General features: G+C 44.0%; 1 protein-coding gene across 1 annotated transcript; it reads right to left on the bottom strand.

The window, feature by feature from the left end:
• Window positions 1–250: 250 nt before the first annotated feature.
• On the bottom strand, window positions 251–23,376 carry LRRC8C (leucine rich repeat containing 8 VRAC subunit C). The gene is made up of 3 exons (XM_033067760.1): window positions 23,301–23,376; window positions 8,888–9,029; window positions 251–6,384 (listed from the first exon to the last, which is right to left on the bottom strand). The coding sequence occupies exons 2-3, from the start codon at window positions 9,023–9,025 to the stop codon at window positions 4,114–4,116; spliced, it is 2,409 nt and encodes an 802-aa protein (XP_032923651.1). The 5' UTR covers window positions 9,026–9,029; window positions 23,301–23,376; the 3' UTR covers window positions 251–4,113.
• Window positions 23,377–23,959: the final 583 nt, after the last annotated feature.

The following is a 23,959-nucleotide window of genomic DNA, read 5'->3' as shown; positions in this document are numbered from 1 at the left end:
AGGAGTTGCTCCAGCAGGAATGGCTTTATTCCTGGCCATTTTGCTGGCTGTTGGAGTCAGGCAATGGAAGGAGGTGCACAGGAAGCGAGACCATGCAGCTGTAAATCCTGTCAAGTGTAACGATGTTTTTTTTAAGCATATTTTCATGATTTCCCTCCCATGGGACCAAACCCAAAAGATGGTAATGTATGATCTTTAGGTAACCCAGAAACAAAGTGTTTCCCAAACAAATAATCACATTGCAGTCTGATAATGGTCATTATTACAAAAGAGCACTTTATTTCTGCTTTTTTCTGGGTGTACTATATTGCAACGTAACACTATGCAGGACTATTATCATATTAAGATTCTTGCTACAGAATTAAGTTTGTCCATTTGGTCAACTTTCAAAGTGTTTTCTTGGCATTCCTACAGGACTTGTCACCACTTATGCACATGAATTATTGACGTGCCAAAAAAACCGTGATGTAAGACTTGGAGCAGGCACTTTCCAATTAGAATTTGCAAAAGTTGTTGGGGCTGGCTGGATGCACGAGGTCAGCACAAATATCCATTCTAATTTTGACAAGGAGGGAGATGCACATCTCCAGATTTTGATCACAAAGTAGATTTGCTTGTCAGGCTCAATGTACTATGAAGGTTGTCTTCTTACTTTTGATGTAATCTTTGTCATCTCTAATTCTGTCACCAAGGAAGATTTTTATTATTTTTGAACAATGATGAAAAAATACCTTGCTTAAATTCTGGAACCATCATACTTGTTAGGCACCTGATTAATATAAGCAGTTATATAAACTCTTTGTATATATACAAACCATGCTACAGTATTGTCCACAAAATGTCCATCCATTCAAAGTCAAATACCATTGGTCACAGAAAAGTCTAGTACGAACCACATGTGAATATACATATGAGCAGTACATGATTCACTGAGTAAATATGGCACTTTAACATATTTTCCTGGATGTTACAGAGAATTAGGAAACAATCTTCCCTCAGCTGACTCATTTCTAAGTTACTGTATTACAGGTTTGGAAAATACACCCCAGAATAGACAGGAAGAAGTTTAGAAAAGTCAACAGTGCAGCTACCTGAGTTTGTTTCATTAAGAAATTAACAGTAATGTGATATTTTATCATCCACTGTGAGCCTGAGGGTTGTCTACTCACAAAAGCCAAGCTGCCTAACCCTGCTATACATAAAACAGCACAGTTCTCCAAGCACATGGCTCGGCAAGAGGATGAACTGACCTAGCATCTCCAAAGGAACTTGGCCCGCCTTCTCCTTGTACAGACCCCAGCTGCAGAGTCCTGTCCCCTGGCTACTCCCATCCTAGTGTCCATCCAATCCTTAGAGAGCTGATCCAGCAGAAAATTACTCCCTTTTTTAGACTGGCCTAGTTTTCTGCTGGCTTAAAAAGTTGATTTGTCCTGTGGAGGGATCAGACCAGCACCAGACCTGTAAAGGGACGTGAGAAGCAGCTGGAACGTGCTGGCAGGAATAGGGAGCATGGGGGGAGGAGGGAGCTGCCCCTTTTTGGTGAGAGTGAGCTGTCAGACTGAGGAAGCTGTCTCAGCTCACCAAACCCTAGGAGAAGATACAGTTATTAGCGTGAAAGTGCTTAGACCGGTATAGTTTATTCCTAGCAAAGTGAATAAAGATATGCCAGCACAAGGCACTTTATACTCATGTAACTGTGTCCACATGAGGAGTTGCACTGGTATAAATATAATCAGTAACAAACAAAACCCCACATCCCCTACATGATGTATTTACAAAAATGGCATAGAACATGTCTCCAACCTTCAGTTATGAGGTGTGCACAACTTCCATTCAGAAACCAGACCACAAACTACACATGAAACAACATTAGACACAAAATAAATTAGGGATTTAAAATGCTACATCTAGGAATATAAAGATTTTTTAAAAAAACTTTAAATGTAATCCCATATTTAAAATCTAAGTAAGAGAACTATACAGCTCCACCAATTACCTGGACATTTCAAACAGTTTACATTCATCAGGGACAACAGCACTTTGGTTTACATAATTAGGTTAATATGAGCAATGAAATGTTTCTCTTTCTCACATAACATCAAAGTGAAATACATTTAGAATATATATATACTGCCAAGCTGTTCCAGTAAGTGCATTCCACACAGGAGTAAGGGTAGCTCTTAAAACAGCTACAACAATTATAGGTCTTCAATAGAACTAAATCAAACCCCTTTTAAAAAGCTTGATTTGATTCCTTCATGCCTGAACCATTTTTGATTAATCACATGGATTTTCTCCAGAACACAGCCAAGCACAAAGAGTAAGTCTGACTTACTGTGGCAAGCTCATACACCAAATTGCACAGCACACCCTGGATTCATGAGGAATTTCTCATTGTCATTTGTCTCCCCACCTTTACAACTCCACTCACACCAACTGCATGCTTTTGTAGTAAACTCCAGAACTCAGATTAACTGTAGCTCAAGACACACAATGGCACTTAGAAAACATTTATGAGCAACCAATCTGACAACTATCATATATGTTACATAAATTTAAATAATCAGCAATTCAACCCCTCCAATTTATTAACAGCATTGACTCCTAGAGAAATAAGTACTAATTCCTAAATATTCTTGTGAAACATTTATTAAGTGCCTGCATCTCAAATATGTGTTGCTGGACACGATGAAATGATCTGCTCCCAGCAAAATATTTTACTACTTCTGATTAGCTTAATTAGCTGTGAGCAGCACATCCCTTTAAAACCTGACTAAAAGAAATCAAATGGCTGGATTAAGTAAACAGCTGAACATGGCTTCAGAGGATAAAGTTGCCAACCTGATGCACAATCATTGGAGATTACATTATTTTAAAAAGCAAACTTCCAACTGCAGGATTTCCAATTTAATTACTCTCTGGGAGATGAAAACACAGCCTTCATTGCTGTCCTTGGATATGCTGGGTAGGCTGAGACTTGTGAGAAATTAATATATTCATTTAATCTCATTTTGCAAATCTGTAAATGTTCCTGTGCTGAGCTTGGTTTTACACCACCCAAGCTAAATCAAGGAACATATTAGAGGCTATTTCCTTGTCAGAAGCTTTACAAACTGAGTATGATTACACTTTTTCTGGATCCCATTCCTAGAGGGTGCCAAGCAATTTGGTGGGGAAGTGCTGAGGGGGCAGAGAGCACTTTCTCTCTTGCAGCACTGGTGTTTAAGGGACGATGGGGCATTTCAAGACAGCATGTCATCTTGCTGAGTTGACATTTCCAATATGTCACTGCATATTGGAGTTCACTGCACCCCTTCCACTCAAGTTAGTAGGAAAAGGGGCAGCCACATCCCTTTGCACTGTTAGGAAAACTTTCAACATGAGTCACTTTGGTCCCGATTCCACCGTGAACTGTGACCTTACTCCTCCTGCAGCAGAGAGGAAACAGCAGTGAGTGCCTCCTGCTCAGTGCAGCATGTGAATGGGCAGCCACACTGAATTGCCAACAGGTCTTAAAGGAGCTCTGCATGCTCCCTCTCACTTGTTAAAATACAAAAAGAACCTTTTCTACTTGCTTTGAGCATCTGAGAAAAACCCTGTTGTAAGTAAAAAGGGATTGTCAGCCTAGATTTGATCTTGTTAGATGTTGAACACCTTCTACTGCCACTGAAGAAAAGAGGAAACAAAGGCATTCAACACCTGCAGCACCACCTGTTGAAGACCATGTCCTAAGGGATTAACAATAACCAGGAAGACAATATAATAATCTATTACAAACTATGCAACCCAAAGCATACATCTTAAACACAGTTTCCCTGGTGGGATTAGGAAATGGAAAGAAAAACCAGCAGACAAAATCATTTACTTTTACCAGTAAAAATTAAGTTAGATGCCCTTGTTCTATGGGCAAAACAAACTTAAAAATATCTTAAAACAGTGAAAAAATAGGAGAAAATTTTATTTAAAAATATATGTACTCCTTACTCCAAATTTGTTTGTACAGAAAGGATTCGAAAAAGAAAAAAAACCCGACAAATTAAATGCATATTCGGAGTATGCATCCTCTAGAGCGTTTTTGGTAGAAGTGTTATTTCTGTAAAACTGAGCAAGAAGTTATTCAGCTTTCATTTGCTCTCTGACATCAGAAGGCAAAGTTTCAAACAAGTTGTCCTCTACAGTGAAACCAGTCCTCTTCAGAGCTCTACACTCACCGAGCTCAGGTGGGAGGATTTCAAAGTGATTGCCTTTAATATCCAAGTAGGAGAGCAATGTCAAATTAGCAATTTTAGGCGAAAGGACTGACAAGTTATTTTTCCCAATTTTTAGAGTCTTAAGTTTTTTGCAGAAATATAGTTCATCTGGCACACTCTCCACTTTGTTGCAAGTAATGGAAAAGTACTGTAAACTCTGCAGAACTCCTATTTCAGGTGGGATAAAGCGAATGTCATTGTAAGCCAAATCCAAATATCTGATTTTGTTGCATAGGAATAGGTGGGACGGAAGAACCTCTATTTTGTTATGGCTGAAGGAAAGCCGCTCTAGACTAGTAAGCTTCTTTATATGCTCTGGGATGTAGGTTATACTGTTGTACCACAGCTTTAGGATTGTCAATTTTCGCAGGTGTTGAAAACTTACTATTTCTTCAATGGATTTGAGGTTGTTTTCCTTTAGATCCAATTCCTGAAGACTGAGAAGGCTGAAGACTGCATGAGGTATGCGCTCTAAATCACAATGAACCAATTCCAGCTGTGTCAGGTTGACCATCTTCTTCAGGTTGTTGAGCATCACTAACTTAGTGCCATCATTATGGATACACAATTTTTGCAGGTGACTTGAAACATCAACTGCAGATTGTGGGATTTTGGACAAATTACTTTTTATGTGAAGAACTTTTAGGCTTTTAAGTTCCCGAAAAGACTCCAGTGTAATGTTTTTAGAAATATCGTGACTTAGGGAGCCAATTAAATAGAGCTCTTCCAAATTTCTGAGGCCATACATCCAATGTGGAAGTTCTCTGATGTCATCAAACTTGACGCTCAAGATCTTAAGATTCTCCTTCAGAAAAGCCAAGGCAGCACTGTGGATCTTCACAGAGCACTGGTGCAGTGAGAGCTCCTGGAGATTGTCCAACTGTGCAATGGTTGCTGGAATCATTACATTATTAATTATTTCAAGTTTTAAAGACTGCAGCTCAGTAATTTCAAACACTGTGTCTGGTAGTCCAGAAAGCATGAAAAGCTGTAGCTCCAAATGGTTGTGGGAGTTTGTCTGTAGCCTCTGTCGCAGTTTATCTGCAGTCCACTCATTGTTCAGGTTCAGCTGTTTCAGCTTATTTTCACTGACTTCAGACAGGAAGACAGCAAAGCGCTTGGAGTAGAGAGGATCATACTGATCGATCATATGAAGCATAAAAGCAAAGTCATTCTTGACATCTGGGATATCATCAATTCCTGTCTCTTGTCGGACATACTCAAAAGAATATTCCTTCAGAGAACGGTAAAACAGCCAGTACAGGGTATAAAGGCATGTCAGGCCATAGATGCTTACAAAGCACAGGTAGCAGTAAGAAAGTTTAGAGAACAGATGTGCCATTGTGTGGTTACAGCAAAAATTCTTGTATCCTGTCATGTCTTCAATATCAACATTGCAGACTACTGTAAAATTAACTTCTGAGACAAGTGCTGTGTTGTAAGCAATAATAATAAGGAATTTAATTACCTTAAGTACAGTCTGGCGAACATACATGACATAGAGTATATCACCCTCCTCAACATGCAGTCTAAATTTCTTCACCTTTTCAAACAGTGCTTTGGCCTGTTCACCTTCTTTTTTATCTAATGCCCCAGGTGTTCCTTTATCCACAACTAACTTCTCAGGGATTGATTTTAAAGACTGTGTCTTGACCAAAGTGCCTTCAGTGCTTGGCTGAGCAGTATTAGACTTGTTAATGTTGTTCTTCCTGTTATCCTTCTCTTCAGAGTCTTCCCCTGACACTTCAGATAAAGCTCTTGTTGTCCAGGGAGAATCAAAACATTTCCCAAGTATTGAAATGAAGTGTTCAATTTTGGAGCTTGATCCAGGGAATTTGAACCAAAAGTTACTACACAGCATGAAGACCAGTGTGTGTATAAGGACAAGGTAAGGGAAGTACTTGGCATACCAGTGCAGAGCCCGTTCATAGCACACCTGATTGATAAAGCTGTATTGCTGCAGGTCCAAGTCAGTCTTGAGTCCTTTCATTTCAACTGTAGCTGGAGGGGTGGATGGCTTTGGTGGTGGAAGGGAGGTGGTATCTGGTATTGTGTTAAACACATTTGAACTATTAGACTGGTTCTGGCAAGGCTGGACGCGCTTTGGAAGGCATATTATCTTGTCCTGCATGACCTGCAACACACAAACATATCTTTTGAACTGACGTACAAACAATGGTGGCAGTACCAATGGGTAGCTGTCCTTGGAGTACCTCCAGCTCCAGCATTCCCCTGCACAGCCTTCTGCTTGGCCCCACAGGCTGTGCTATTATTATGCTCAACAAGACACTTGCTCTACATGCCAAGAACTAGGCCACTCCTTTCTATCTATGCTTAGCTTTCTATAATTTGAGTAAGAGGGCATTGAGATGATCCAGAAAAAGGAGAAATGTAGGGAATACTTCCAGAAAAGACCAGGGATGTCCTGCTCTGCTGTCTCCTTAGACAGGCTATTACTGCCAAGTGTAATCAGCCTGGCTACACAACGTTCAGAGATAGGCTTGACAGCAGCACAACTGCATTCATGTGGCTGTACTCTCACACTGTGATGCCTTATCACACCAAAAATGGCTGACAAAGGGCTAATGTGAGCATATCTATGCTGGGACATTATTAAATTTAAGTCTTAATGAAGACAGATAAGGACAGTTCTTAAATGGCATTTGTGTGTGCATGGACATAAATTTAATTTAGTTTTTCATAAATATACATAGAGTCCTTATAGAATCACAGAATGATCTGGGTTGGAAGGGACCTTTAAAGATCATCTACTTCCCACACCCTGCCATGGGCAGGGACACCTTCCACTAGGCAAGGCTGCTCAGAGTCCCATCCAACCCAGCCTCAGACACTTCCACAGATGGGGCATCTAAAATTTCTCTGGGAACTTCAATCTCTTTCACTGCCTTAACATACTCACAGTGAAGAATTTCTTCCTAGTATCTAATCTAAACCTACCATCTTTCAGCTAAAAGCCCTTACTCTTTGTCCTGTCACTACATGCCCTTGTCCAAAGTCCCTCTCTATGGGAAGTTTCTGTAGGATGGACTACACACCTGGGGAAAAAAAAATCTAGCTCTGTTCTTGAGTCTATTAAAAAAAAAACCAAACAAGAAGTTTTCTTAATCTGGGATGGTCATCCATGTTGACAAACTGAAGTCAGAGTGCCTTTAGGGACCAATCACCTTTGGTTTAATTTGGGATAACAGTTCTGAGTTCAATGCAAAGCTCCCTATAGGTTGGAATTTAAAATGCTAATCCATGTGACAAACCAATGAGCTCTCTTACTTGCCCTGAATGACTAAGTGGAATTAGCCCAAGCTAAGAATGTTGTGTGTAGTGTAGATGTACTCTTCGACATCATGGTTGCTGAAAGCACCAAATATAAGGTATGCAACAAGAGTTACCAAAATCAGGTGATACCCGATGATTCACCCTGGTGTAGGGAGATGCTGAGATAAGATCTCACGTGTTTTGAACAGTATCAGTGCCATAACTGTTGACACATCAAAAACTTCTGTAGTTAATTTATGTCTGCAAACTGTCTGCTATTGTTATGTCCCTAGTTACATCCTGGATTTATGTATCTCACAATAACTTGGAATAAAAACAATTTGTCTATAAATTCAGTCTTTCCACACATTATTTTCCAGTGTGTTTCCTCCAATCAAGCAGGTAAACTTAAAACAGGTAACAGATACAAGATTACTTACTCTGTGTGATTAATCAAACATCCACTAATGCAAAATCAGCTTTATATAAAGAGATTTTTAAATGTGAATGTTGTATCAACTGAAAATTCTTAGGAATGGAGAATACAGACAAAACTACAGTTGGTGTCATGTGAAATTTGAGACACAGTATAACTAAATCCTAGGCCATGTAAGTGAGCAAATTCCTCTGAAATAAGAGCTCTGTCAATGTGTCCCTTTAGCTCCATTTCAAAGCCATGCCAAGAAATGTGAGATCCATGTTTGAACCGTACTGTAACTTTGTATTTTTTTGGAGTCATCCCAAACAGTATTTTTCATTTCTTTTCTGCTTTTGGCTCTTCAGCAAAATGTAACTAATAGTGACTGACAGTAATATCAATTGTTTATGTGTAAGCATCCTCAGAGACATTTTGGAATGGAAGAGACATAATACCACTTGTGGGTGTTGTTAATAAAATTAGCACATTAATTTCAAATCTCTTTAAAGCATTATGACAGAAATAATATTAACATTTGCCAAATAAAGAAAGACAGGAATTAGAAAATTTCATTTTTTAAACTTAAAAACAGCAAAATGGTAACAAGTAAGAACTGAAGTTGATAATCTGTTTTGTTATGCCAAACTGAGGTGAAAACAGCGATCCAGACACCAGCCAAACCAACAGCTCTTATCTCAGTTGGCACAGTTCCATTGACTCTAGTGCAAGTCTGCTGATTCACAACTGCTAGAAGTCTGGCCTGTGTTTTTTGATGTTGCTACTTAAACAGGTTTAATCCTGAGACCAGCACATTTTTGCTTTGTTCATGGTGAGCCCAAGAGATAAAACAAGATGGGACACCATCCTTCCAAGGTCCTTCCTCACTCATGGTGTTCCTTCAGCAGCCCTGAGAGCACCCACCATGCCTCTGTCCCCTGTGATTTACCTGCAGCGTGCACCCGAACACTCCGATCATCAGCATGGCCACCGAGAGATAGTCGGTGAACACATCCCACCAGGGCTTCAGCACCCGGAACGCCGGCTGCTGCTCCGAGAACTGCCGGAACTCCGTCACAGGAATCATCCTCCTGCAAAACAGCAAGGCCAGCTCAGTCTCCTGCAGCTCACACCCCTCACACTGTGCGAGCAGGTGAAAAAACCTCCTCTGTAAATGAACTCCCAACAGGTGGTATGGAAGTCCCCAGCTACTGACACCCCGCCTCAGGAGAGGGACGCTCGTGCTGTCACTATACAGCTCCCAGCAGGGAGGAAGAGAGAGCTGCAATGCATCAGGGCAAATCCCTCTTTCTGTTGACTCCAGCCATCTCTGATGGGTCAGTGAGACGTTCTGCATCCTTGAACATCAGCCCATTCTGCAGATAGAGACGTTCAGTATCATATGCATTAGCCTTGATCTCAAAGGTCTAGTTGAAACGCTTGTCCTGCAGTCACACTTCACACACCTTGTTGGCTATCATGTTTCATTCACTTCCATTTTATTCATAGTGGTTTCAGAAATGTTTTGGAATATTTTTATGCATACTCACTGCAATTTTAAATCTACTATGTCCTGCATGTAAGTTCCTGAAGTGCTTTAGGTAACCAAAACTACAGCCAGATCAAGGGCTTTATCTTCACCTCATATGTGTAGGCTTACATCATTATGTCCTCTGAAAAATCAGCTAACACATGAGCATGTACAGGCAAAGCAACTGATATTAAAGTCTACAGCATACTGTGTAACTGAATCCCTGAGATCAAACTAACACTGGAACTCCTTAGTAAGTTACAATGGAAAGATAAATTCAGACGGGAATGTAGCAAAAATACTCCCAAGGGCAATTAACAACATCTGTCCATTAACTAACATCATAAATGCTCACCACAATCAGTTCATATCACAGTAACACTGGAGGCCTATAATCCTGATTCAGCTGCACACTGGGACCCATTAATGTGGGTTTGGTGACATGCATTTCTGTGCAGGCTTAGTGATAAGCACACACTTGCTGAGAGGCTGCCCAGGCACTTAGGGGATTCAGTTCATTCAGAGCCAGGAACACGAAGGGAATGGTTCAAGCCCTACTAGCTGCAATTCACTGCAAGCCACCCTATGGATTAAGAACTGACCCCCACTACATGTGTAGAAGGATGCTCACTCTGGCACCTTCTCGGGGACTGCTCTGTCTCTGCTGCCCATCTGATGCTCAGGAGGTACTGTAGTCCCCAAAGGCATAAGGTGAAGTCTGCAAATGCACTTGTGGTAGTAGCTAGGTTGGGGTTTTGCAGCTGAGTAGCACAAAAACTTTTGTTTCTTGCCCCCCTCTCCTCTTGCAACCCTTCCATGTTGCTATAAGCACTACTTGGCCAGACAGGAGAATCACTCTCAGCCTCCTGTATTCTACAGTCTGTCCCCAGGATGCAGGCTACAATGCCAGATGAAACCACACACCTCTTGCACAACTAACAATCCCCAAGATTAAGGCAAGCTGTCCTCCATAGCACTTTCAAATTAATAGACCATCAGTGAAAATGATGGCCATGCAAGCCTGGCTTCACACATCCAGGTCAGAGGCTTGGCAGCATCCTTGCCAACAGGCCTGAATTGCTGCAGTGCTGGCAGAGGAATGCAGCATTTGTTATCAAATGGCTGGCAGCCAAGAAGCACAATTCTGCTTTTTGTGTGCTTGCCTTGCAAATGTTGGCAGACATATCAGGGAAGATATACCTCTACAGAAGGGAAAAGCTCGGATGGCTGCTAGGACAAACCTTTGTTGCATTTCACTTTTCTTTTATAAACACAGGTTGAAAAAGTGGATCTCATCAATTAGAAGTGCCCCATGTAGCTTTAAGCACATGCCCAGCACTCCTTCAGCCAAACCTCTGCTGGCAGCCCCCAGTGGCACCTGAGCTGAAGAATATCATGCACAATCTCTCTTCCATTCCCACATGCACTTCACTGTTATTGGTAAGGAATTACCTTCTCTTTTTCATTTCTACATAAAATGCAGGTGACTGAATAGCTGCTGGTAAGCTTTTTTTTTTTCTTTTTCAATCAAGCATTGAAAAACTTAGAAAACTCTCAAAGGAATCCACTACTACAAATGTTAGCTAAGCAGTTGCCATGCAACAGTCCTGCTCAAAGTTTTGTAATACACATACTACTGTTGGCTCAGATTTTGAGGCCAGCTGGCTGACTGGAATGCCATCAGTACACTCAAGAATACCTATCAACAGATTGCTTTAAAATCACAACATTTTCTACCCACCCCTGCAATAATGGCTTAGGAGTGCTTTTTCACATTCTGATGGCATAGCCTCTTGAAATCCTATTTGTAATATTTTTTCCCAAAAGGATAAACAATTTGAGTGCCAGGTAAAGACAGATTATGTTTCCTGCAGTGGAGATTCTTGACAAAATGCAAGTGCTCACATGCACAGAAACATGTGGAGACCCAGGAGTCACTGGTTAGACACCCAAGCAACTGTGGAGCTGAGCCACAGTGTTATGAAAGGCAGCAGCACTGAATCAGGGGCAGTGCCTGACAGCAGATGGGACTGGAAACTATCTTGCAAATTACTGCACAGGGACAGCTTTCAGACCAAAAAACCCTTAGGCTGTTGTTTTTTATAGGTTTCACTATGTATTTTTAGGGGTTTTCATTAGATCATGTATTTGCTTTATTTCTCCTAAGTGATGTGTGGGGAATTTAGATGAAGGCAGATAAGTTCTGATACCAGGAACACATGCTGCCCTGATCCCTTGGTCCCTTCAGAGGCTGTTGTTTGCATAGCGTGACTCCTCATTAGTAGAGTGCACATACTGTTACCCGAATTAATGGGCCAAGCAGAGCGAGAGCTGCACACAGAGAGCCCCTCTGAGCCATCCTAGAAAACCCATCTCTTGGGGGTGGAAGGCTTGCAGCCCAACACCAGACATCAGAACCTGTCTGCCACTACTGTTTTCCCATATCGTTAAAAAAAGAAAACAAACCTTACTGAATGACGACAATAGTACCACACATAAAACAACAGTAAAAAACCCAATAATGTCTACTGACAGATGATATTTCTTAGCTTTAGGGAAAAAAGACATTCACAAGAAACTTCAAAGGGCAATTGAATGTGATGAAATAGGAAAACCATTCTCCAACACTCACTGGAAGAACCCTATTGCCTCTCTCCCTTGCTGTATTAAGAATCAAGGAAAATGCTGGAAAGCATTGCAGAGCAGCCTAGGCTAACCAGCACTGCTGACATCTGCATGCAGAACAAAATGACACCAAGTCACTTTCCATTTATCTCCCACTTCCCTCTAGCTTTCTTTCCATTTTAGCTTCTCCAGGGATGGAAGCAAGTCAGATCTCAGAAAAGACACAGCAGGTCCACCGGGCTCAGAGCAATCCTGAAAAATCCCTCCTGGCCATGTCCAAAGTCCAGATCTTCCCCACTGCTACACCCAAAGGTGCACCACTGCCAGACTCATTTATAATCACACACAAATCAGGTCTCCACAAAATAACATGGTTCAATCAATCATCAATTTGAACAAATCAAGGGATGCTAAGAAGTCTCACTGCAGTCCAAGTCACAGCACAGACACCATCTCTGGGTTCATACACATATACCATACACTGTACACCATACTCTGTAGTTTCTTATCTCTCCTTGTATAAAGGAGATTAAACACAATGAGTTCAACATTTCAGCTGGTGAAAACTAAGATTGCATTACTAATTTGAGTTCATTCACATTCAAAATGTTATTTAATTGCACAGTACATTGTAGCCGAAATGCGGCATCTGGCTTATTACAAAATACTATTCTAACCTCCTTCAGTAAATACTAGAGCTCTAAATACTGGATATTCCTTTCAATTAAAACCAGAACTTGTTCTTTTTTTTTTCTTGTATTTTTAATAATCCTCAGACCCTAGAGAAAATAAATTGGTACATGAGATAAATCATCTGATATTCAGCTCCCAGAGAGAAATAAAAAAGGAATTTGGATTAGAAAACAGTTGTACTGGCTGTTAAGCAGTGTTGTAGAACATAGATGTGGGTTTGCCAGATTAAATAAAAATAATAATGATTTTAAAAATCTAAACAGGAAAATAAAGTAACAAAAAATCCCAAAACAAACAAAAGGGAAAAAAACCCCACAAAAACACTGGAGGGGAGAGAAATCATTAGTGATTCTTATTTTAAAATTTCTAAGAAATGTAGAAAACTTGGTGATTGAAAATGAGTATGTAATAATAAGATTAGATACTTGAATCCAGGTACAAGTATGATATCTACTCCATCAGAAAACCCAACTACAGGAATCAGCTAATGCACAGGAGATTAGGGGTGAGACACAACAAATTAATGTGTCCTAAAAGAGCTAAGGAGAATAAATAGCTCCAAGTCAGAGACAAAAGTATTGGAACCAAATTAGACTTAATAAATCAACAGATTGAATTAAAGGCTGACTGTGAAATGCCGCAGCGTGGAGCGAAGCAGCCTCTCAGGAATTGGTTTGTATCACAGGGAATAAAGGAAAGCAGTGGGGACAGCGGGGAAGTAAGGATGGCTCCTGCCAGTGTGGCCAAAGCCAAAACCGAGGCACGGCAATGCACGTGGTGTCTGCTGCAGAATACAAAGGGAATCAATCCATGAACGTCCTGCCCACGGGAGGTCAGGAGGCAGCCCGGGGGCTTTGTGGGGCTGTGTGCCACCAGCCCGAGTGCCACCAGCCCCAGTGCCACCAGCCCCACTGTCACCAGCCCCAGTGCCACCAGCCTCACCAGCCCCAGCAGCCCAGCACGCCCTGGCTGGCAGTGCTCGCAGTCACAGCAGGGCCACAAAGCCCTGGCCTTGGTCAGTGCCTCCCAGGCAGGCACTGTGAGCTGCTGGGCACGGCTCCGTGCCCACCGTGCAGCAGCACACAACGGACCCCAGTCAGACCAGGACACACCGTGCCAGAAGGGCGAACACAAGCGACATGGAAGTGGACACGCCCCCTCATTAAGCTGCATTCATCTTGGGTCTCGAGAGACTCTTCACAAAGCAAAAACAATGCTCAGAAAACTGCCCCTCTGCCACAAGCCTGAACAAAGCCGCTTTTGGCCTGCAGCACCTGCCAGGCCCCAGGCCCAAGCCCTTGATAGGTGACATTGCTATTTTTAAGCGGATTCTCCTGGAGTCACTCCGTTCATTTCACGGAGCGGAGCTGTGCGGATTGGCAGCACCCTCAGGACAATGCCAGGGTCATGCAGCTGGGGAGGGCTCACCACCAGGAACAGCACCTGCCACCCCCACTGCTCCCCGCAGCCTTCAAGGCAGAGCCTGTAGAGACACGCATCAAAAGCACCACAGTGAGGAAAAGAAGGGACTAAGTGGGAGCCTGTGCCTTTATGTCACCCAGGCGGGTCTGACAGCATATGATCCTCACTGAGGCACAGCCCAGCAGCTCCTGCCACCATTCCCCACCACGACAAGCTGAGGCCTGTGCCGTGCCATAGGAGAGCTGCCACTGCTCCACACCTTGCCCAGGCTGCTCGGTGCCACAGCAGCCACCCTGTGCCCTGGCTATGGCCTCCTGCCCTGCACAGCCGAGAGCCCGTCTGTCCCTGCTGACCATCGTGTGACAGAGGAGTGGGGTCACTGCTGCTTCATGGGCTCAGGCAGACCAGCACTTGCCAGAGCTGTGTTTGCCATGCTATAGGTGTTACTCACCAGCAGTCAAACCCTTTGCTATTTTGTCCTTCCACTAGTGGTTACTCAATCATGTCACATGTGTTGAAGCAATCAGCGTTATCCATTGCTTGTTTTGGGGAAACAGTCAAAGCTGTGCACCAGAATAGGGGGCCCTGGATGTCAGACAGGCAGCTATCATTCAAAAAGTGCTAGTTTGGCAATGGCAGACTATGAATTATACACCAGAGGGAAAAAGAAGAAGGAACATAGCTGGAAGAGAAAGAAATAGTGATATTGACAGCTGGGAAGCACAAAAAATTGGTGGGATTTCTTAGGTTGACTAGAAGAGATGTTTAAATGATTAGTCAGCTGACATTTAACCTCATTTCCCTGACATCCCACCACCTCCCAAGAGTGGCACAGAGTGCAGTCAAGGCCCAGGTGGTACGGGAATAGCCCTGATGCCCACTAGGGAAGGAGCTTTCTTCCTGGCATGAGGAGCCTTAGGCTGCAGGACCAAACTGCAGCCCAGCTGAGTATAACAGAAGGGTCAAAAGCTCAGATGTCCTCAAGAGCCAATTCAGACTGGCACTGCTTGGTCTTTCACATCAGAGATCCACTCAAAGGAGAAAATGCTAGGCCAATCCTGCTCTCCTGGCTGTTTTAAACACACTGCATGTTAGGATAAATTATGAAATGCCTTTCGGGAATAGCGCTGCAAGAAGGTCTCTGGGTTGGTTCCCATACATGATTTATTGCACATTCATCTTCATTAAGGGAACGAGCACAGTTCATATTTAACACAAAACAAACTTGTGACCTGGCAGGAGGACACAGCAGAGCCCAAGGGCTGTGGGCCACGTGTGCAGGGGCTGCACACCAGTGGGTTTTTACACAGGACAAGGCACTGCACATCCCAAACCCCACTGTCCTTGTTGTAAACATTTGTTACTCTGCACAGATACCATAAAGTCACTTTTCAAGTGTTTTGTGCTGTTTGGTCTCAGCTGCCATGGGCCAGGAGGTGATGTTAAGCTTCAGCTTTTCAGCACAGGGCTTGAGGCTGCACTGAAAAACAGAATTTTGCATTCCTATTTTACCTGCTTTGGAGCTGCACACTGACACAGTTAAATAAGCACAAGTAAGGGAGTTTTGTAGTCAGGTTGACAGTGATGTATTCTCAAAGAAGACATTTAAACAAAATCACTGGTCTGTGCAGAGCCCCAGGGCTTAGGGCAACAGTCTCCTCTAGACAGCTGATCAACACAGCCTGGCCTGAAAATGGCATGGTGCTATCATCATTTATATATTCTGTTGATTATAACTTTGCTAAATTTGTATTTTTAGGTGGGACTCAGTCCCCAAAACAACCATAAGGAAAAACTTGTGTCATTTAAAACAAAATCTGAACAAAGATCTAGCCAGCAATTGTTCAAACCATTCTAGAAACAAGCTTAGGAAAACAGATTGGATGTGAGCCCTACAAAAATTGTGGTCTTTTTATTTAAAAGACCCATGCCCCAAAATTTGACCTGTCTATTGGGAACACAGTTTTTACTGCAGTATGAACAGGTGCCTACATCTGGCTAATTTATAAACCTTTGGAAACTGTGGGTTTGTGTCCTTTGATCTTAGCAGATGAACACTTCATTTTCAGCATGTGCCCAGAAACCCCTCATAGCTCCTGGCACTGCCTGTGCTGGCACCACAGATAACAGATAATGGTCCTGCTTCATTTCATCACCTAACCAAGAAAGGACTCAAAGTAGATGCAGGGACAAGACACCAAGCCTGGGAAATTGAGATTAGACCAAGGGGGAAATATGATGATAAGGGCTGGAATTAGTAACTCCTAATTCCAAAGAGGTTTATGTTCCATTCTTATCTGTGTATTCTCACATTGTACATGCAGTGAAATAACCTGAACTACCCTGACACTCAGTTTTGGTAATTATTTTGCTACGTGTTTGCACCGACTAAAATGTCCAGCATTTTGGTAAGCGTAGGTCAGTTCCCATGTAGCAGATGATAAACCTCTGCTACTGACTTCTTGTATTTGCAGCATTTCAAGAGACCAGTTTCCCTGCTAGGCTTTATTGCCATTGGTGTTTCCTGTAACACAAAATTCAATTTAAAAATAATATTTTTAAAGGCATAATTTTTTTTGGCTGGAAGAACTACTTTGAACACTGGCTTGTATTGCTACTGTTTGAAACATGATGGTTCCCTTTTTGTTCCATTGGCTGCAATGGAGATTTTCACAGGAAGAAATACCATCACTCTGAAGTAAGAAGTACAAACAAATGATGCTGTTTCTTAAACATAAATCCCATGTAAAGGAACTGGAAAGACATTAAAAACAAACCACTTGCATCCAAACAGTTATTTTTAACAGTCCATGAGTTTACTGTATTTTCAAACAAATTCATGTCCTTGTGGATGAAGCTGGTGAAGAAATGTGACCTGGAGGAACAACAGAGAGTGAGTCAGGAGTCCCCACTGGGACATGGACGGCCTGTGCACGCCACATCAACCCACCATGCCACCACTTCTACAGCTGCAAAACAGAAAGGTACCTACTTTCTTTAGTACCCTTGGTGGGAAATGTGAATGAATAGCACTGCAAAACCACAACACAGCTTTTCGCCAGTTTTCTGCAATGCCTGAATCCAAAGTGATAGCATGTCACAACTCCCCTGAAAAGCTACTGAAGTGAATTTGATTTCATACTACACATTACCAAAATTAAATGTCACAGTTGGTATTAGTTTAGCAATCTGGAGAACAGACAAAATACAATTAGCCCACAGAAGATATTATTCCAGTACCCACAGCTTGGTGGTTCCACAAAACGTGCTTTGCCTGTGTGACAGTTGCTCAGAGTAGGAAGGGGTTTCACTTCCAGATGCACTGAGGACAGCTACGCTGTGCCACCTGAACTCCAGCAGGGTCCCAACCAACAGCTGGAAAGCTGTTCCATTATGTCACCTGCCAGAACCAAGCTTCCCCAGAGCTGTAGCTCTGCAGGACCACAACTGTGGGCAAGATGCCAGCAGGGGATTTAGTGCTGGAGGGAACTGCAAAGGGTGGAACTTCCAGACACATGCTGAATACCTAGTCCACTCTTTTCCCTCCAGGTTCCTGAGGCCCACTGCAAGCATCCAGTGTACATTAGATTTCAGCTGCCCCTCTGCCTAACAGCCAAGAGGGAGCCTGGTGCTCAGAGACAGCAGCAAATCCCCCTGCTTTGCTCTTGGTACCATCTGCTGTGGCACTGGAAGCTCAAACACCTGAACACAAAACTCAGAGGAGACATAAAGGACATAAAGAGGAAGCAACTTTAATAAACTGCATTTCAAAATATATGTTGCAATTTCCACCTACATATACAGTAAGTGCTGCTTTGGCAATGAATCCCAGACAATAACCTTGTTGTTAGTTCCAAATGAGTCATAACACATTTTCATGTATTACACACCAAAAAGACTTCCTATTGTCAGCAGCTCTTTGACTTCAACTTGGTTGGACTAAAGACAAAAAAATGTTCAGTGCAAGACTGCCAGATAAAGTCTCAGTGAAATCAACTGGAGTTCTTTCCATACCAAGCATATGGGCCTGTGTGGAGAGTTGGCTTTGCTGAACTATTTCTCCAAATCTAAAGAAAAGTACACTCCACACATTATGTCAAAGCCTACTTCAAAGGCAATACTTACCATTTTTCAGCTCTGGGAGTAACATTCTTTGTTTATCAGGGCTATCCCTCAAGATGCCTGCCCTCTTTCCAGAGCTGCAAAATGGTTTTAATGTGAGTGAAAGCCTTTAACAGCAAGCCAAAGCACCAAAGCAAGTAACTATCCAGTAAGAGATATTTTAGTATTCCTGAAACTAAGGAATCTAAACGATTGAGAAATAAAATCCCATCAAGTTTTAATCAGTTATGCCAGGTTTTCTACAAACACTATTTAACACACTCAGATGAAGACAGAAACAAGACTAATAAAATGTCTCATAACAGACAAGACAATATTACATGAATCAGTGCCGTTCATCATCAAAGAAATAAGCGCCTGAGGCTAATACAAATGCTCATATTTAAAAATGTTAAGCTGATATAATTAAAAATTAATTCCTAATTGGGACAGGAAGCACAAAAGGTCCATTCTGAGTCTTAAGCAGCTCAACCATTGACAAGTTAGTTAAAAACATTTTATGCGGCAGCTGAGCCAAAAACATTAAAGAATTCCTGTTTTCATGATTTGGCAGAGTTTTTCATATAAAGAATCTTTTTTACTCCCACTTGCATGCAACACAAAAGAGCTTTCTAAAACGACATGATAGTCTCATAAAACATGGATCCCAAAATACATTGATAAACATACAGGTAGTCTCAGCCTGAAGAAGCTGGTGGATTATTTTCTCCCAAAATCCTTTAGATTAATCCCTAACAATAAAAATAAACTCATGGTATCATCCATACTCCTGAAAGAATAAGAAAGACTAAAATAGATAAATTCAAGCACATAAATTGCATGTGATCTACACACACTCAAAGAGATACACTAGTAACTACAGAATCAGAATTGGTATTCACATAGGAGGACTTTTAAAGACCATGAGCTGGAAAACCAGGACTGCCTTCTCTACTACAACTTTTCAGGACAGTGTCCATCCATAGACACCCAAAGAGGGATTAGCTCTAACCCCATCCTACCAAAAAATCTGTTGCTGCATAAAACAGAAAAAAAGGCTGTTTCCATCAAGCCCAAGCTGTGAGATAAAAGCAGTTGCTGGGGGGCATTCTGACAACACTATAGGAGGTGTTCAAGTCTTTGAAATTATATCATCATGGTTAACTGACTGCAAAGAGCAAATACTCTTTTTAGTCACACTTAAAAAGGGGCTTTTCCAAGAATACTGTCTGTGAACACTGGTGAAAACTACCTATCACTGAGACAGCTCAGGAAACATTCACATCAGCTGTAAAATGTGATCTATAATGGTCCTTGATCAGAGCACCAAACCCTCTGACAGCAACCTACACTTCAGAACTGTTGCATTCTGCTGTAAATGGCACACATATGAGGATCTTACACTGCTGCATGCTCAGGCAGGGCTTGACCTGTGCTCTGCTTCACCCTATGCTCCAGAGCAAGCAGTTAGTCCAAACTCCCATCTTCCTTCCAGTGATAAGTAAATAAAATTGGAAATGTTCTCAGCATGTTGGCAGTCTTATTGCTGGGTTGCTGAATTTAGGATTCCCATCAATAAAAAGTCATTGTGTACAATTGCCAGTGAAGGGAGATGTGAGCTAGCATCTCCATTTTCAGCAAATCGTAGGTTAATCCAGGATTGGAAGCTGGTATAAAAGGCTGTATTCTGCTCACCTAGAAGTCAGTGGAAAAGTTAAAATTTACTTTGACAGAGAGAAATTAATTTTTAATACTATGGTACAGAACCAGATGTTTTTATATATTCTGGTTCAAATTCAGTGGAATTTTATATGCTCATCATAACAGAAGCATTAGCAATTTGCCCTGGAGAGCAATGCCATCCTGTGCTTCAGGGGAAGCCCTTGTTTTACTGTAAAACCAAGAAAAGACATGCATTGTATCTTAAGGCAGGATTCTCCCAAACGAGTGGGAAACGTGCAAAGCACTGCATGGCATTATCCTTTCAAAATCTGACCAGATCAAACACCAGATATCAGTCCTTCAAGGGAAAAGGAGACTGTACTGGAACTCTGCACTGGAAAAATTCTGAATAAAACCTCATCCTGGTCCAAACCTATGACTCCCTGCAGGATATAGTTGTAAAGCTTATGCTGTGTCTGATTAGCTGCATGTGCGAGACACTAAAATGTAAAATTCATCCAGTGACAGAAAGCTCACCTAGGGTCTGACAGGCTGAAAGACAGCTCCAACAGATTTTGCCTGCCTGGGCTGGGAAGGCAGAAGGGCCTGCCCTGTGTTATGAATGAAAGCAATGGAATTAATAACATACTCACACCTGGGCAAGAGGCTGAATCAAACCTAGTATCTTCCTAGCCAGAAAGAGGTCTTAGAAACACAAACTCAACAAAAGTCACCACACTATAGATTGAATTTGCAACAGACTTTTGTAGCACAAAATCCCAGGGTAAACAGCCCAAGGATGAAGAGAGTAAAGTTTCCATTATGTTGAACATATGAAATCCAACACTTGTTAAGCCTTTTGACAAATCATTTTGGGAGGGGAACAGCTTCTTTGCTTTATTAAATAAGGTTTTAAAGTATTTAGAAGGTTTCTTTTTCCTGACGTCAATTGTTTCATTTTCAGTGTTTCTTTGGTGTATAACCAGCCCTCCCCTGCCCTTCACAACTCTGACAATGAGGACAGCATCTTTCTACCAGGTTTCCTTAAAGAGGAAAAAACTATAAAATTAAGCTCTAGCCCCTGTTATTGTGAATTGTTTGGATGGTAATAGAATTTTTTTTCTTACTTCCCACAGTTCTCAAAGAGCCCTGGGTTGGGAAGTGCCTTTCTGCCGCTCAGCATGGCCCACTTCAACCAGCTGCAGCTGAGGTCAGCGGACAATCAGGGGAACTGCTCCTCCCAGCACTGTGACCCAGTTCATTATTTTGGGTCTCAGTGTGCTGTCCCTCTGGCGCTGAGGCCACCTGAGCATTGTTTAACACTCCAGCCTGCCCAGCCCGGATGCTGCCCCCCTCCTGGTCAGAGCTCCTTGCTGTGGGCTCCAAAGCCAGATAGCGAGGTGGGATGAGGCTGCCTCAGGAAATCAACTTGACCTGGTACAGGAACTGATTGCAAGATAGCACGAAGCACTGAGTGAGCACTTGTAAGGAGAACTTAGCAGTCTCTGATTTCATTTTTTGCTGAAATCCAGCACTAGTTTTTTCCAATACTGGGCATACAAAGCAAATAGATTTTTAGCCCTTCCTTCAGAAGGCTTATTTCTAAAACTGCTTACAAGAGTAAATAATAACAAATAAAACACACAGAACATTATACTATGGCAAAACCTCTAGCAGGGCCTGTCAGTATTCAGACTAGAAGGAAACAGCAGCATGGCTGCCACAAATTTAGCGAACTCAGAAAGTAACTGGAAAAGGAAATGATTCAGAAACCACAGGTGCTCAGCACCAAGCTGCTGTGCCTTGCTGGCAGCCCTGGGACACAGGCACTTGTGAGACAGACAGGAATATAAGTCCAGGTTAAAATTAGGGATCTTCTCAGTGCTCAGCCAAGCTCTCCACACTGATCTGCACCACAGCAGCAAACAGGTTTTTCCAGGAGAAGAGTGAGCCCAGGGGAGTGCTACCCACTTGAGTGCTTTCACCATACCAAAAAGAAAAGTAAAATCAGTTCTAACACACCCAGGGGCAGGAGCGGGGGGAGAGGGGAGAAGGCAAGATGCATAATTGGTTGAATTGGGAAGGGAGATTTTAAAATTATTATTTATTTCCAATGTTATCATGTTTTTCTGCACTATCTTGCAAAGCACTCTTCTGACTGTACAATCTTACAGCATCATTCAAACTTACAGTGATTTGTGGGAGCAAACATTACATGGTTGTCTTCTAACAGTAGTGCTAATAATACTGAGTCTCTTGTCACAGGAAGTACTAACTCCAAAAGTAAAAAAAAAAAAAAAAAAAAAAAAGAAATAATTACAAAGCCAAACCATAACTAATAACAAACTAACATACTTATCTGAACAGTAAAATTCCTTACTTTTAAACACTTTAACCCTCCTGAAATTCTGGTAGGATACGTTCACTGGTCTAGCATAAGCCTCTCATTGTGCTTGGTCAACTCTTTCTAATGAACTGGACAAACTGCACTAGGTGAATAATGGGCAAAACTGCCCATCACTCTGCAAAGCTGATTTTAACCGATTTAAAAAATCGGGATGTTTGTTGTTGTCATTGGTTGTATTTTTTTTTTTTTTTAAATCTCTTCAAAAACCGAGCTATGGATGCCGGAGCCCCGTAGTGCCGCCGGGGCTGCGCTCCCCTCCCGGCAGAGCCGCCAGGAGCCTGCGAGGGTCGCAGAGGCTGCGCGGCCCCGGGGAAGGACGGCGGAGGCAGCGGCGTGCGCGGCTGGACCGCGCCTCCCAGTCGGGCTCGCATCCTCCCCGTAATGCGGGCTGCTCTGCGGCTTGTTTTCGGGGAAAATAAGGCCACGGGCTTTCCCCAAGCCCTCTTCCCCAAAGGCTTGCCCAAGCCGCCCGTCTCCACGGCGACTGTTTCCCACCAGTGGCCCCTCGGCGGCCCCGCTCCCGGGAAGCCCCGCTTGGCTACGGGCCACCGCTGTGCCGGGCGCCGCCGGGGCTGCCCCGCCCGGCAGGGATGCGGTGCGATGGATGGGGCGTGGGGGGCTCCCCGCCCGCTTCCCGGCGCTCCTCGGCGGGAGAGGAGCCGGCGGCGATCCCAGATAAAGTTTGCCTCCTCCGGCACTGCCCAGGGTGGGAGGGTGTCGCCGGCGGGCAAAGGGGGGCCCCGGGAGCCGCGGGCCGGGCCGGGCCCGGTCTCTTCTCCCCGCGGGGGCGCAGCGCCGGGCCCTGCGGGGCGGCTCCGTCCCCGCGCGGTCCCCTGGGGCCCCCTCCCCGTGGCGATGCCCAGTCTCCGGCGCGGGCAGCGGAGCGCCCCGGGAGAGGCAGCCGGGCGCGGCAGCGCTTACCTGGAGCGCGGCCGGGCGAGCGGCTCGGGGTCACGGGCGGCGGCGGCAGGGCGGCAGCGCCAACATCCCGCGGCGAGGTGCGGGGCTCAGTGCGGCGGGCAGGGCAGGGCAGGGCCGGGCCGGGAGGCCGCTCGGAGCCGCGCTCCGCCCGCCGCCGCTCCGCCCCCGCCGCCGCGGGGCCACGTCTCCGGTCTGACGCACGCCGCGGGTGCCGGGGGGCGCCGGTTGGGCCGTGCCCCGCAGCCCCGCGGGGGCCGTGGGCGGGACGGCCGCGCTCCGCCCGCGCCCGGTGCCCCGGAGCCGCCGGGAACGCTCCCCGGCAGCCGCAGGCTCGGTGTGCGGGCGCACCCGCGGCATCCCCGGCCGGAGGAGCGGCTCGGCGGGGGCTGGCGGAGCAGCCGCGGCACGGACGGGCCGGGGCTGCTCCATGGCCCGCACGGAGCGCGGTCGGTGCCCTGGGGAGCGGCGGCGGGCGGGGGGAGCCGCGAGTCACCGGCCCCTCGCGGGCGGCTTCGCACCGCGCCGGGAGAATGACAGCACAAATTGTGGTGGAAAGATCTGGACCTCAACACGCAGGGCCGTGGAACGACTATAAAGAGACCAGGCTGTAAAGCGCCTGGGACCGTATTAACAATGGAAAAGTGTCTCAGAGAGTGACA

The sequence above is a fragment of the Catharus ustulatus genome, chromosome 9 (genome assembly GCF_009819885.2).
Source record: "Catharus ustulatus isolate bCatUst1 chromosome 9, bCatUst1.pri.v2, whole genome shotgun sequence".
NCBI lineage: Eukaryota > Metazoa > Chordata > Aves > Passeriformes > Turdidae > Catharus > Catharus ustulatus.
Note: the sequence above shows the minus strand (reverse complement) of the source record. Positions and strands in the feature narration are given on the sequence as shown.

Excerpts from the sequence above, each read along its gene's own strand:
- LRRC8C (XM_033067760.1), bottom strand. The coding sequence starts at position 9,025 with ATGATTCCTGTGACGGAGTTCCGGCAGTTCTCGGAGCAGCAGCCGGCG. Across the intron at positions 6,385-8,887 it reads TGTTCGGGTGCACGCTGCAG|GTCATGCAGGACAAGATAAT; the intron begins GTAAATCACAGG and ends TGTGTGTTGCAG.